This window comes from Babylonia areolata, chromosome 2, assembly GCF_041734735.1.
Source record: "Babylonia areolata isolate BAREFJ2019XMU chromosome 2, ASM4173473v1, whole genome shotgun sequence".
In the NCBI taxonomy this organism is placed as follows: Eukaryota; Metazoa; Mollusca; class Gastropoda; order Neogastropoda; family Buccinidae; genus Babylonia; species Babylonia areolata.
Genome location: NC_134877.1, coordinates 71,530,115 through 71,545,799, shown reverse-complemented (window position 1 = coordinate 71,545,799; position 15,685 = coordinate 71,530,115). Strand labels below are relative to the sequence as shown.

At 48.6% G+C, this 15,685-nt stretch overlaps 1 protein-coding gene across 1 annotated transcript; it reads left to right on the top strand.

Moving 5' to 3' along the window:
* Nucleotides 1-10,186: 10,186 nt before the first annotated feature.
* On the top strand, nucleotides 10,187-14,221 carry LOC143278408 (uncharacterized). Its single transcript, XM_076583269.1, has 3 exons — nucleotides 10,187-11,436; nucleotides 11,908-14,080; nucleotides 14,114-14,221. The coding sequence occupies exons 1-3, from the start codon at nucleotides 10,187-10,189 to the stop codon at nucleotides 14,219-14,221; spliced, it is 3,531 nt and encodes a 1,176-aa protein (XP_076439384.1).
* The last annotated feature ends 1,464 nt before the right edge of the window (nucleotides 14,222-15,685 follow it).

The window sequence follows — 15,685 nt, the reverse complement described above, 5'->3', positions numbered from 1 at the left end:
TCCCTCCTTCCTTCCTTCCCTCCCTCCTTCCTTCCCTCCCTCCTTCCTTCCTTCCTTCCCTCCCTCCCTCCTTCCTTCCTTCCCTCCTTCCTTCCTTCCCTCCTTCTCTCCTTCCTTCCTTCCCTCCTTCCTTCCTCCCCCCCTTCATTCCTTCCTTTCCTCCTTCCTTCCTTCCCTCCTTCCTTCCTTCCCTCCCTCCTTCCTTCCCTCCTTCCTTCCTTCCTTCCTTCCCTCCTTCCTTCCTATATCTAACTCCGTTCTGACAGTCCTGTCTCCCCGTGTGGTGTTTCCCTGCTTTCCTTCTCTTCTCCCGCTTCGCTGTTCTTCCTTCCTTCCTTCCCTCCTTTCTTCCTTCTCTCTTTCCTTCTCTTCTCCCGCTTCGCTGTTCTTCCTTCCTCCCGCCCTCTCTCCACTCAGTCAATCTGTATCGTCAGTTAATCAATCATTACTGTCATTTAGTCATTACTGTGAGTTAATCAATCTATATCGTGAGTCAGTGAACCACAATGATCAGTCAATGAGTTATTATCATCATAGAATCAGCCAGTCAATTATTATCGTGATAAATCGAGTCAGTGGCCCATCCTCATCAATAAACCATTATCATCATAGAATCAGTCAGTCAATCATTATCGTGACTTAATCGATGTCATGAATCAATAAACCATACTCATCATAATCATCATAGAATCAGTAAGCCTGTGAATCGTACAAATGAGTCACACAGGTATGGAACTGGAAATTAGAATGAATAAAAAAGGAGCTAAAAATAAAAACAAACAAACAAACAAAAACGAAAAAAAAGGAGAGGCAAGGCCTTCAAGATTCAGTACTTCATCCAGCTAAGGAATGAAGAAGAAAAAAAAAGAAATAGATAATCTGGCAAAAAGACACACTGGTGTGTCCTTTAACTTTGACATTAGATTCACAAGGCAACATCAGGACCCATTCCTGAAAACTATAACGACCCATTCCTAAACACTATAGCGACCCATTCCTGAACACTATAACGACCCATTCCTGAACAACATCATGACCCATTCTTGAACACTATAACGACCCATTTCTGAACACCATCACGACCCATTCCTGAACACTATAACGACCCATTCCTGAACACTTTAACAACCCATTCCTGAAACCATCACGACCCATTCCTGAAATCTATAACGACCCATTCCTGAACACCATCACGACCCATTCCAGAACACTATAACGACCCATTCCTGAACACCCACCCGACCCATTCTTGAACACTATAACGACCCATTTCTGAACACCATCACGACCCATTCCTGAACACTATAAGGACCCATTCCTGAACACCATCATGACCGATTCCTGAACACTATAACGACCCATTCCAGAACACTATAACGACCCATTCCTGAACACCATCACGACCCATTCCTGAACACTATAACGACCCATTCCTGAACACCATCACGACCCATTCCTGAACACTTTAACAACCCATTCCTGAAACCATCACGACCCATTCCTGAACTCTATAACGACCCATTCCTGAACACCATCATGACCGATTCCTGAACACTATAACGACCCATCCTTGAACACTATAACGACCCATTCCTGAACACCATCACGACCCATTCCTGAACACTATAACGACCCATTCCTGAACACTTTAACAACCCATTCCTGAAACCATCACGACCCATTCCTGAACTCTATAACGACCCATTCCTGAACACCATCACGACCCATTCCAGAACACTATAACGACCCATTCCTGAACACCCACACGACCCATTCTTGAACACTATAACGACCCATTTCTGAACACCATCACGACCCATTCCTGAACACTATAAGGACCCATTCCTGAACACCATCATGACCGATTCCTGAACACTATAACGACCCATTCCAGAACACTATAACGACCCATTCCTGAACACCATCACGACCCATTCATGAACACTATAACGACACATTCCTGAACACCATCACGACCCATTCCTGAACACTTTAACAACCCATTCCTGAAACCATCACGACCCATTCCTGAACTCTATAACGACCCATTCCTGAACACCATCATGACCGATTCCTGAACACTATAACGACCCATCCTTGAACACTATAACGACCCATTCCTGAACACTATAACGACCCATTCCTGAACACTATAACGACCCATTCCTGAACACTTTAACAACCCATTCCTGAAACCATCACGACCCATTCCTGAACACTATAACGACCCATCTTTGAACACTATAACGACCCATTCCTGAACACTATAACGACCCATTTCTGAACACCATCACGACCCATTCTTGAACACTATAACGACCCATTTCTGAACACCATCACGACCCATTCCTGAACACTATCACGACCCATTCCTGAACACCATCATGACCGATTCCTGAACACTATAAGGACCCATTCCTGAACACTATAACGACCCATTTCTGAACACCATCACGACCCATTCCTGAACACTATAAGGACCCATTCCTGAACACCATCATGACCGATTCCTGAACACTATAACGACCCATTCCTTAACACTATAACGACCCATTCCTGAACACTATAACGACCCATCCTTGAACACTATAACGACCCATTCCTGAACACTATAACGACCCATTCCTGAACACCATCACGACCCATTCTTGAACACTATAACGACCCATTCCTGAACACCATCACGACCCATTCTTGAACACTATAAGGACCTATTCCTGAACACTATCACGACCCATTCCTGAACACCATCATGACCGATTCCTGAACACTATAAGGACCCATTCCTGAACACTATAAGGACCCATTCCTGAACACTATAACGACCCATTTCTGAACACCATCACGACCCATTCCTGAACACTATAAGGACCCATTCCTGAACACCATCATGACCGATTCCTGAACACTATAACGACCCATTCCTTAACACTATAACGACCCATTCCTGAACACTATAACGACCCATTCCTGAACACTATAAAGACCCATCCTTGAACACTATAACGACCCATTCCTGAACACTATAACGACCCATTCCTGAACACCATCACGACCCATTCTTGAACACTATCACGACCCATTCCTGAACACCATCATGACCGATTCCTGAACACTATAAGGACCCATTCCTGAACACTGTCATGACCCATTCCTGAACACCATCACGACCCATTCTTGAACACTATCATGACCCATTCCTAAACACTATAACGACCCATCCTTGAACACTATAACGACCCATTCCTGAACACCATCACGACCCATCCCTGAACACCATCATCCCTGAACACTGTAACGACCTATCCCTGAACACCATCATTCCTGAACACCATCATCCCTGAACACTATAACGACCCATTCCTGAACACCATCACGACCCATTCCTGAACACCATCACGACCCATCCCTGAACACCATCACGACCCATCCCTGAACACCATCACGACCCATCCCTGAACACCATGACCCATCCCTGAACACCATCATGACCCATCCCTGAACATCACGACCCATCCCTGAACACCATCATCCCTGAACACCATCACGACCCATCCCTGAACACCATTATCCCTGAACACCATCACGACCCATCCCTGAACACCATGACCCATCCCTGAACACCATCATCGCTGAACACTGTAACGACCTATCCCTGAACACCATCATCCCTGAACACTATAACGACCCATCCCTGAACACCATCATCCCTGAACACCATCACGACCCATCCCTGAACACCATGACCCATCCCTGAACACCATCATCCCTGAACACCATCACGACCCATCCCTGAACACCATGACCCATCCCTGAACACCATCATGACCCATCCCTGAACACCATGACCCATCCCTGAACACTATAACGACCTATCCCTGAACACTATCATCCCTGAACACCACCATCCCTGACCACCATCATCCCTGAACACTATAACGACCCATCCCTGAACACCAGCATGACCCATCCCTGAACACCATCATCCCGGAACACCATGACCCATCCCTGAACACCATGACCCATCCCTGAACACCATCATCTCTGAACACCATCATCCCTGAACACCATCATCCCTGAACACCATCATCCCTGAACACCATGACCCATCCCTGAACACCATCATCCCTGAACACCATGACCCATCCCTGAACACCATGACCCATCCCTGAACACCATCATCTCTGAACACCATCATCTCTGAACACCATCATCCCTGAACACCATGACCCATCCCTGAACACCATCATCTCTGAACACCATCATCCCTGAACACCATCATCTCTGAACACCATCACGACCCATCCCTGAACACCATCACGACCCATCCCTGAACACCATGACCCATCCCTGAACACCATCACGACCCATACCTGAACACCATCATCCCTGAACACTGTAACGACCTATCCCTGAACACTATTATCCCTGAACACCATCATCCCTGAACACTATAACGACCCATCCCTGAACACCATGACCCATCCCTGAACACTATAACGACCTATCCCTGAACACCATCATCCCTGAACACTATAACGACCCATCCCTGAACACTATCATGACCCATCCCTGAACACTATAACGACCTATCCCTGAACACTATCATCCCTGAACACCATCATCCCTGAACACCATCATCCCTGAACACCAGACCCATCCCTGAACACTATAACGACCCATCCCTGAACACCATCATCCCTGAACACCATCATCCCTGAACACCATGACCCATCCCTGAACACCATGACCCATCCCTGAACACCATGACCCATCCCTGAACACCATCATCCCTGAACACCATCATCCCTGAACACCATGACCCATCCCTGAACACCATCATCCCTGAACACCATCATCCCTGAACACCATGACCCATCCCTGAACACCGTCATGTTTAGTCAGTATGTCTGTCACCGTCATGTTTTGTCAGTATGTGTGACACCATCATGTTTAGTCATGCCATGTGACACCGTCATGTTTAGTCATGCCGTGTGACACCGTCATGTTTAGTCCGTGTGACACCGTCATGTTTAGTCATGCCGTGTGACACCGTCATGTTTAGTCAGTATGTGTGTCACCGTCATGTTTAGTCATGCCGTGTGACACCGTCATGTTTAGTCATGCCGTGTGACACCGTCATGTTTAGTCATGCCGTGTGACACCGTCATGTTTAGTCAGGCCGTGTGTCACCGTCATGTTTAGTCATGCCGTGTGACACCGTCATGTTTAGTCAGTATGTCTGTCACCGTCATGTTTAGTCATGCCGTGTGACACCGTCATGTTTAGTCATGCCGTGTGACACCGTCATGTTTAGTCATGCCGTGTGACACCGTCATGTTTAGTCAAGCCGTGTGTCACCGTCATGTTTAGTCCGTGTGTCACCGTCATGTTTAGTCAGGTGTGTCGCCGTTATGTTTAATCAGTGTGTGTCGCCGTCATAATTAGTCACTCCGTGTGTCACGGTCATGTTTAGTCCGTGTGTGTGTCACCGTCATAATTAGTCACTCCGTGTGTCACGGTCATGTTTAGTCCGTGTGTGTGTCACGGTTATGTTTAGTCAGTCTGTGTGTCACGGTCATGTTTAGTCAGTCTGTGTGTCACCGTTATGTTTAGTCAGTCTGTGTGTCACGGTCATGTTTAGTCAGTCTGTGTGTCACCGTCATGTTTAGTCAGTCTGTGTGTCACGGTTATGTTTAGTCAGTCTGTGTGTCACCGTTATGTTTAGTCAGTCTGTGTGTCACGGTCATGTTTAGTCAGTCTGTGTGTCACGGTCATGTTTAGTCAGTCTGTGTGTCACGGTTATGTTTAGTCAGTCTGTGTGTCACGGTCATGTTTAGTCAGTCTGTGTGTCACCGTTATGTTTAGTCAGTCTGTGTGTCACCGTTATGTTTAGTCAGTCCGTGTGACACCGTCATGTTTAGTCAGTCTGTGTGTCACCGTCATGTTTAGTCAGTCTGTGTGTCACCGTTATGTTTAGTCAGTCCGTGTGACACCGTCACACACACACACTGACTGACTGAAACCATTTATTGTCAGATTAACTGTTTGTTGTACTGACATTTTCGCAACCATTTGAATAAAATATTAACTGAGCAACACAAGGAAATTCTGATTTGAGGAAGGTATGATTTAAAAAAATAAATAAAAAAACAAAAACAAAAAACAAAAAAACAAAACATATTTAACAAATCAGGGTACCAAATTTCATTAATATCATTATCAGGTTGAGGACCCACCTACAACCCGACAGGCCCCGCGCAATCTAATAAAAGAAAATTTAAGAAAAAATGGGTCTCCGGATCCTCGCACGCTCAATTAAATGCAGCCAACACCAAGAATTTATACACAATACCAAACTTTATTCACTCACTCACACAGATATACTGACAACCAAAACAGCAGTAAGACCTAACTATTTCCCTTAATCCCCCCTCCACTCCCCAAACTTACTAACCCGCTAATACAAATCGCCACATCATAAATGGGAATGAGGGAAAAAATAAATGAGTAAATCACATTCGCTCGAACACGTACACTCACCCCTCTTGTGCACTGCTCTCACACATACACACGCATCCTCTACCGTCCATGTACGGCTCGCATTAGTTCCAAACACACAGGTCCTTGTCACAGATAACCCACGATGCCGGCGACCACTGGGAGTTCTAGTCTTTCTGTAGACAGGGGGGTGTAAAGCGGCGATTGTTGTATACGTCGGGGACACCCCTGTGACAGTCTCAGGGTATCACGGGTGCAGAGAAGGCTGTGGGTGTCCAGGACAACGGCGGACCACTCTTCACACACACACACACACACGCCTGCACGCAGACACATGCACACGCATATTCATATACACACACGCCAGCACGCAGACACATTCGCACGCACATGCACACACATGCACACACACACACACACACACACACACACACACACACACACACACACACATGATGTTTGATGACCTTTCTTTTTCCAGACATAAAAATAAGACAATCACTTGTACTGATATTTCTGAATATATCCCGACGTTTTCCACTTTCGTGGTGTGACGACGTGTGTTGATGTTGACCCATTATCAACACCTGTGTGTGTGCTTTGTCGGAACTGATTTGGCCAGTGTGGTTACGGCGACCTCCCACGTAAAGGGAACTAACCACGCATTCTTCAGCTGATACTGAAACAGATTGACTTCCCTTACACTGAATCGGTTAGTCATGAGTATCGTCTGTGGAAACGAGTTTTTAATTTGTGAATTGAATGTACAGCCTGACAAAGAAAGATGAAAAAGTGACACGTTACTAATCAAACGATTGCCAGCATCACCTCCAAACCAACAATGTGTAAGTCTCTTCAGAATGAACAGGGTCTGTCTGGCCCTTGCTACACTGAGTGGACAGAACCGCCACATCTTTTCTGTTCTCCTTCGGCAAAACTGTGGCTCGTGCACTGACTTTCAGGCTGGATTCATGGCCGCTTCCTCTTTCTATAATCATTTCTGCGAGGAGATCAGTGGTGTAATAGTCTTGTACCTGCTGTTTTTAGGCACTTTTGATTTTCTAAGGGTTTGACGTTTTCCCATGCTGCTCGTCGTTGTTGCGCTTCCAGCAAGTTGTTGTCTCGCCCGTTTCCCTTTGTCACAACTTGTGACGACAGTTAGGGCGTGTGGCCCGTCTTCGTTTTTCTCCCCCCTCTTCTTTCACTTTCCCTCCTTCTCCCATCCTTCAGTTCGGGTAGAAGTCTTGATTTGCGCACGAACCACGTGCATGCATATTACTCGCTCACCTGAGCGAATATGAAATATTGTTGGGCAGCAACAATATTCGGGGCTTTTGCAGCCCGACTGCCGTAGTGTACGGGTCGTTCCTGTTGTTGGTGGGGTAGCTACCCCGACATCTAGGCACCATACGAAGTGAGGACCGGCTGTCCTCCATGGGAGCCACTTCGGTGTTTCTTCGTCTGTCTTCGTCGTCGTCGTGTCTTTGTGGTGGTCGTTAGTGTACGCCACCTGTGGCAGGTAAGAAGCCACTTGTCTATTTAGCTTGGTTGTACTTCTGTCAGGGATGTAGGTGTGTAAAGATGTTCGACAAGAAAGCTGTACGTTAGGTTTTGACACAATCTATTTCGTTAATTACTCGTGTGCTACCACCGAGTGAATATGTACTTTTTCTTGTGTCGGCTAATATTTTTGCCAATTTTATTGTTATTGAGTTTTAAAATGATACAATTTTACCCTAGTTCACTGTTGGGTAAAATTGGGCGTTGGCTCTGTATGATAGGTGTAGAGAGTGCGTGTGCCGTATATTACTCCTATAATTCGTCTTGTCAATGGAATTATATTCCAGGTTTTCATTTTTGAATGTGCTGTACATTTGTTTTTTTGTTAATTATATCGTTAGAATTAGTATTGCTCAGTACGGGGGGAACATTCCGTAATGTTCCAGCTCTCGCTGTGTGCTGTGTGCCCCGGGCCTTTCGTCTGGTGACCCAGATCTTCGCCCCTCCTGCCCTGTGAGTGGTGTCCTGGGTCTTCGCCCCTTTCTGCCCTGTGACTGGTGTCCTGGGTGTTCGTCCCCTCCTGCCCTGTGACTGCTGTCCTGGGTCTTCGCCCCTTCCTGCCCTGTGACTGGTGTCTTGGGTGTTCGTCCCCTCCTGCCCTGTGACTGCTGTCCTGGGTCTTCGCCCCTTCCTGCCCTGTGACTGGTGTCCTGGGTGTTCGTCCCCTCCTGTCCTGTGACTGCTGTCCTGGGTCTTCGCCCCTTCCTGCCCTGTGACTGCTGTCCTGGGTCTTCGCCCCTTCCTGCCCTGTGACTGGTGTCCTGGGTGTTCGTCCCCTCCTGCCCTGTGACTGCTGTCCTGGGTCTTCGCCCCTTCCTGCCCTGTGACTGGTGTCCTGTGTTCCGGGCCTTTTGACTTGCAGCCTGGTCCATTGCTTGGCATTGTATGCCGAGTCCTGGCACCTAGGCCTTTTGACCGGGGGCTTGTGCCTTGGGTCGAACCCGCCGAAGTTTGTCTGGGCCGTGTGTCAGTTTTTTTTTGTTTTTGTTGTTGTTTTCCTCTTAAGAGGAAAACTTCCTGAACCCGTCAAAGACTAAAGCATCTGTGTACCAGTCCTGGTTTGGGGGGGGTGATTTGCTTCTCCTTGAGTGTGTGTGTGGAAAATTGCTTTTGATTACATTTGGGAGAATCCGTAGTTTTGTATACGACTTCTGTTCGTGTTTTTTTTTGTTGAAGTTATAGTATATGGTTGTTTTGTTGTTTTTTTTGCAAGTATAGGCTGTGTGGGTAAGGTTGCGTGAGTGGGATAGACAGAGCGGAAGAGAATAAATTTTGTGTGGACGAGAAATATCTGTATTGTGTGTTTGTGTTGTCGGGTGAACTGGGTTGGGCGTTAGGTTTTAAAATAGTTCTCGACCTCTTCCCTAGGGGGGTCGTGACAATGGTGGAGATGCGGGGTAACAAGTTCTAGGGAATGTAACACGGGTTGGGGGGTAGGGTGTGATCGTCTTGTTCGTCTACGTTTTATGTTGCAGGCATTTCGTTTTGGTTAGCTTTTGTGGGGGTGATTAAGGTTGTTAGATTGTTAGGTTCTTACTGTTGGACGGTTGAGTGAAGTGGGGACCTGGAGTTAGTGACTTAGAGACTTAATCTTAATTCAAGTTTTGTGTAGTTGTTGCACATTGTGAATTAAGAAAACATGCCTGTAACACGAAAAACTCCTGCGGCCTCTACTCCTAGTTCGGGGTCACGGGGGGTCAGGGCAGAAGGCAGTACACCTTCTCTGAGTGCTGAAAAAAAGACTGAATTGTCCGGATGGATTCAGGGCCACCTGAAGGAGGCTAATCCTGAAGGTGCTTTCGATGAAGGCTTGAAGAATGAGTCTAATGCCGTACCTTCTCAGGACATGTACTCAAAGTTCAGGGTGTTGGGCACTGACTTAGGTTTGTCTGGAGAGGCGTTGGCCCGGTTTGTGGTTGATGCAGTAGCCAGGGAGGAAGAGCGTCAGGCTAGGGAGGAAGAGCGTCAGGCTAGGGAGGAAGAGAGAAAGTACAGACAATGGAAGGATAGAAAAGAAGAAGAGTATAGGAAGAAAAAAGATGAGGAGGAAAGATTGTACAGGGAAATGAAGGACGAGGAAATGAAACAGTTAAGAGAGGAGGAAAGACGTAGATTCGAGAGGAAAATGGAACTGCGCCAGGAAGAGCTAGAAGCTCACACGGCTCATCAGTTTCCGCTTGTGCCGTATGATGAGAAAGACGATTTCGATAGCTTCCTTACACACTTTGAGAGAGTGGCAGGGTTAAATAAGTGGAAGCGTAGCTCCTGGGCAGCCCGCCTGGTGGCCCTTTTGCAGGGTCGGGCGAGAGATGCCTGCCTACGGTTACAACCAGAACAACTACACGATTATGACATCTTAAAAGCAGCTCTGCTTCATGAATTCCGCCTGGATGCAGATTCCTACCGCAAACGGTTCCGTTCAATGCGGAAATTAGCGGAAGAGACGTTTGATCAGTTTCTGGGCAGGCTGAAGGTTTGTTTCTCCCGGTGGTGTGTGGCCGCTGGACGGGATGAATCGAAGGCAGACGACATTAAAGATCTGGTCCTTCAGGAGCAGTTCTTGACCACACTCAATCCCGATCTCGTCACTGAAGTTCGGCGTGAGGAACCCAATAGAGTTGAGGACGTTGCCCATATCACTACTAAAATTGTCAATGCTCGGAGAGCAGGTCGCATGGCGGAAGCTGAATTTCGAGTTTCCAAAAAAGGTTGTAGGGTTTCCGACCGCAGTTTCAATCTGGGCGCGGAGGAAAAAGGACCTCCACATGGGTCAGGGGATTCAGCTCTAAACAACGTAAAGGGAAGAGACTTTAAAAGAATACCTGCCTGCTTCAACTGCGGGAAGCCAGGTCACTTGGCCAAAGAGTGCCGGCAACCCAAGAGGGTCTCACTCATTGCTCATGTCTCACCTGTACAGGGTGTTAATGCAATGACCCCGACGCTTTGCACGTCTTGTGCTTCTAAACAGTACTCGCCTCGCTGCGAGGTTTCTGTCAATGGCCACACAGTGCAAGCTTTACGCGACACGGGAGCCCAGTTGATTGTTGTAGTCAGGCGACTCGTAAGACCGGACTGTTTTACCGGGGCCACAGTTCGCGTGGTGTTGGCAGAGTCAAGGTGCTCCTCAGTTCTGCCCATCGCCAGGGTGGACTTTCAGTCCCCGTTCATACAGGGCGTTTTGGACGTGGCTGTCATGGAGTCTCCTGTTGAGGAAGTTCTCATTGGGAATTGTGCCTGGAGAGGGGACGGCTCTTCAATGGTCGTGCCCGTCTATGCTGATCCCAGCCTTGTGGGCGCCGTTCAAACTAGAGCCCAGGCTGCAGCAAATGCCAAACCCTTGCCTCCCCTGCCCGTCAAGGATATTCAGATCCATGTGTCACGGGAAGACTTACAGCACCAGCAAAATGACGATCCTGATTTTCATCAGGCACGTGATAGGGCTGGTTCAGGCCTTTTACAGAAGACCCCTTCAGGCGAGGTCTCTTATTTTAAAAAGCATGGGGTGCTGATGCGGCAGTTTAAAGATCACAGAGGCCAGGCGACCCAGATCTGTGTACCGAAGCCTTTGCGTTCCACAGTGCTACGCCTGGGCCATGAGGCTCCAATGTCTGGTCATTTGGGGTTTAGGCGGACGCAACAGAGAATATTTCCTCATTTCTATTGGCCAGGTATGTGCAGGGACATCAAACGTTTCGTTCTTTCCTGCGACAGGTGCCAAAAAACTGTACCAAAAGGGCGGGTTCCCAGAGTGCCTTTGGTTAAAATGCCTCTGATGACTGAACCCTTCAGCCGAGTGGCAGTAGACATTGTTGGTCCAATAGCTCCTGCTTCCGAGTCTGGTTGCAGATACATTCTGACCATGGTCGATTATGCGACCAGATACCCAGAGGCTGTCCCGCTCAAAGACATTACATCTGAGTCTGTGGCAGAGGCTCTCTTCAACATGTGGACTCGCACGGGTATTCCTTCCGAGGTCCTTACTGACCGAGGGACACAGTTCACCAGTCAGGTGATGCAAGAAGTCTATCGCCTTCTGTCTGTCCGAGGCCTGACCACCACTCCTTACCATGCCCAGTGTAATGGCCTTGTCGAGCGCTTCAACGCGACATTGAAAACCATGTTGCGCAGACTGTCACACGAAAGGCCGCGAGCCTGGGATAGATGGATCCCGGCTTTATTATTCGCATACAGGGAAGTCCCACAGGAGAGCACGGGCTACTCTCCCTTTGAGCTGCTCTATGGCAGGACTGTTCGCGGTCCCATGCAAATCCTCAGGGAACACTGGCTTCATCCCGAGAGGTCGGAGGTTCAGACAGCAGCTGAATACGTGGTTGATCTGCGTAACAAGATAGCTGAGTCATGCACTCTGGCACAGCAGAACCTGGAAAAGGCTGCCAGAAGATACAAGAGGCACTTTGATGCCAAGGCCAAGCGACGAGAGTTCGCTGAGGGTAGCAGGGTCCTGCTCCTCCGTCCTTCCAAACACAACAAACTAGAGTTGGAATGGCAAGGTCCATACACTGTCCTGCGACGTGTAGGACTGGCTGACTACTGTGTTCAGGTTGGTACCAAAGAAAAACTGTATCATGCCAACCTGCTAAAACAGTATGTAGAGCGCATTCCCCAGATGTCTCTAGCTATAGCAGTGGTTGATGACGGTGAGATCTGGGAGGAGACTCGTACTGTGGAGCGAGATATCCCCCTTATACCCCTGGAGGCGTCCGAGGGGCCTGAGGATGTTGTGGTTGACCCAACCAACCCTTCACTGAAAGAGGCTGTCCTCAAGCTGGTGAGAGAGTTTGGAGACGTACTCACCGATCTGCCAGGTCGTACAAACTTGGAGACTTGTTCACTCCAACTGAATTCTGACACACCCCTCAGAACCAAACAGTATCCACTGCCATACTCTCAGCGTGAGGTAATCCAAGAGGAAGTCGATCAGATGTTGAAGATGGGAGTGATCGAACCCTCCTCATCTCCTTACTCTTCCCCAATTGTACTCGTAAAGAAAAGGGATGGCAAGGTGAGGTTTTGTGTTGACTTCCGTCGTGTCAACAAGGTGACCACGTTTGACGCGGAACCCATGCCAGACGTGGAGGCATTGTTTGCCAAGTTAGCCGGGAAAAAAGTATTTTCCAAATTGGATTTATCCAAAGGCTACTGGCAAATCCCAATGGAGGAAGCCGACCGTCCCAAGACCGCATTCTCAACCCCACAAGGTCACTTCCAGTGGCGTGTGATGCCATTTGGGCTGAAAACAGCGGGTGCAGTGTTTTCCCGCATGATGAGGAAGTTGATTCTACCTCTGGGCCTGCCAGAGGTGGACAACTTTATGGATGACATGATCATCGCCTCTGTCGACGAGGCCAGTCACTTACCACTCCTGCGTGCAGTGTTTCATCGCCTGCGTGAGTGCAACCTCACTGCTCGGCCAGCCAAGTGCTATCTCGGACACACGGAACTGGACTATCTTGGTCACCACGTTGGCGACAGCAGGATATGGCCGGACGATGAAAAAATGGAGAAAATTCATAACGCTCCACGTCCACAAACTAAGCGTCAGCTCAGAGGCTTCCTTGGCCTGGTGGGCTACTATAGACGATTTGTCCCACAATTCGCAGAGATTGCCCTGCCGTTAACGGATAGAACGAAGGGCAAGGAGCCTGCCCACGTGAAGTGGGATGAGAGCTGTGAGAGGGCTTTTCTGCAGCTAAAACAAGTTCTCTGTAGTCGGCCCGTCTGTCTCCTACCAGACCTGTCCAAGCCCTTTGTGCTGAGAACAGATGCCTCAGCAGTGGGACTGGGGGCCCTACTGCTCCAAGATCATGGGATGGGCCCACAGCCAGTGGCGTGTGCCAGCAAAAAGCTTAATGCTGCTGAGAGGAACTATCCCACGATCGAGAGAGAATGCTTGGCGCTCGTGTGGGGCATACAAAAGTTCGAGCCATACCTGTACGGCAAACCATTCGTCGTCCAGACCGATCATGCCCCTCTGCAATACCTGGATAGAGCAAGAACGGTCAGCGGCAGACTGACACGGTGGGCGCTGCAGCTCCAGCCTTTCTCCTTCACAGTGCAAGCTATCCCTGGAAGAGAAAATGTTGGAGCCGACTATCTCAGTCGTCTGCCGGAGCAAGAATCGGGATTTCCCGAAAAGTGATTTCGGCAGGGTTAGTCAAGGAAGAGTATGCGCAGTCCCATTTGACTTCGGCACGTACCTGTATATTCTACTCTTAAAGTTAAGACAGCTTTTGTATAAATTTCTCTTCTCTTGTTTCGGTCTGGACAAACAGTTTTTGTTTTGGTAACTGTCCTTGACCACTAATAGACGTCCGGGAATGCGGAAGGGCAGGGCGAGAGTTGTCACGTGTGTCTGCCTGTCCGTCAGTCGTTGTGACGGTGTGTTTAAGTTCCAAACGTGAAGTTTGAACTTGAATGGGGGGTATTGTCACAACTTGTGACGACAGTTAGGGCGTGTGGCCCGTCTTCGTTTTTCTCCCCCCTCTTTTTTCACTTTCCCTCCTTCTCCCATCCTTCAGTTCGGGTAGAAGTCTTGATTTGCGCACGAACCACGTGCATGCATATTACTCGCTCACCTGAGCGAATATGAAATATTGTTGGGCAGCAACAATATTCGGGGCTTTTGCAGCCCGACTGCCGTAGTGTACGGGTCGTTCCTGTTGTTGGTGGGGTAGCTACCCCGACATCTAGGCACCATACGAAGTGAGGACCGGCTGTCCTCCATGGGAGCCACTTCGGTGTTTCTTCGTCTGTCTTCGTCGTCGTCGTGTCTTTGTGGTGGTCGTTAGTGTACGCCACCTGTGGCAGGTAAGAAGCCACTTGTCTATTTAGCTTGGTTGTACTTCTGTCAGGGATGTAGGTGTGTAAAGATGTTCGACAAGAAAGCTGTACGTTAGGTTTTGACACAATCTATTTCGTTAATTACTCGTGTGCTACCACCGAGTGAATATGTACTTTTTCTTGTGTCGGCTAATATTTTTGCCAATTTTATTGTTATTGAGTTTTAAAATGATACAATTTTACCCTAGTTCACTGTTGGGTAAAATTGGGCGTTGGCTCTGTATGATAGGTGTAGAGAGTGCGTGTGCCGTATATTACTCCTATAATTCGTCTTGTCAATGGAATTATATTCCAGGTTTTCATTTTTGAATGTGCTGTACATTTGTTTTTTTGTTAATTATATCGTTAGAATTAGTATTGCTCAGTACGGGGGGAACATTCCGTAATGTTCCAGCTCTCGCTGTGTGCTGTGTGCCCCGGGCCTTTCGTCTGGTGACCCAGATCTTCGCCCCTCCTGCCCTGTGAGTGGTGTCCTGGGTCTTCGCCCCTTTCTGCCCTGTGACTGGTGTCCTGGGTGTTCGTCCCCTCCTGCCCTGTGACTGCTGTCCTGGGTCTTCGCCCCTTCCTGCCCTGTGACTGGTGTCTTGGGTGTTCGTCCCCTCCTGCCCTGTGACTGCTGTCCTGGGTCTTCGCCCCTTCCTGCCCTGTGACTGGTGTCCTGGGTGTTCGTCCCCTCCTGTCCTGTGACTGCTGTCCTGGGTCTTCGCCCCTTCCTGCCCTGTGACTGCTGTCCTGGGTCTTCGCCCCTTCCTGCCCTGTGACT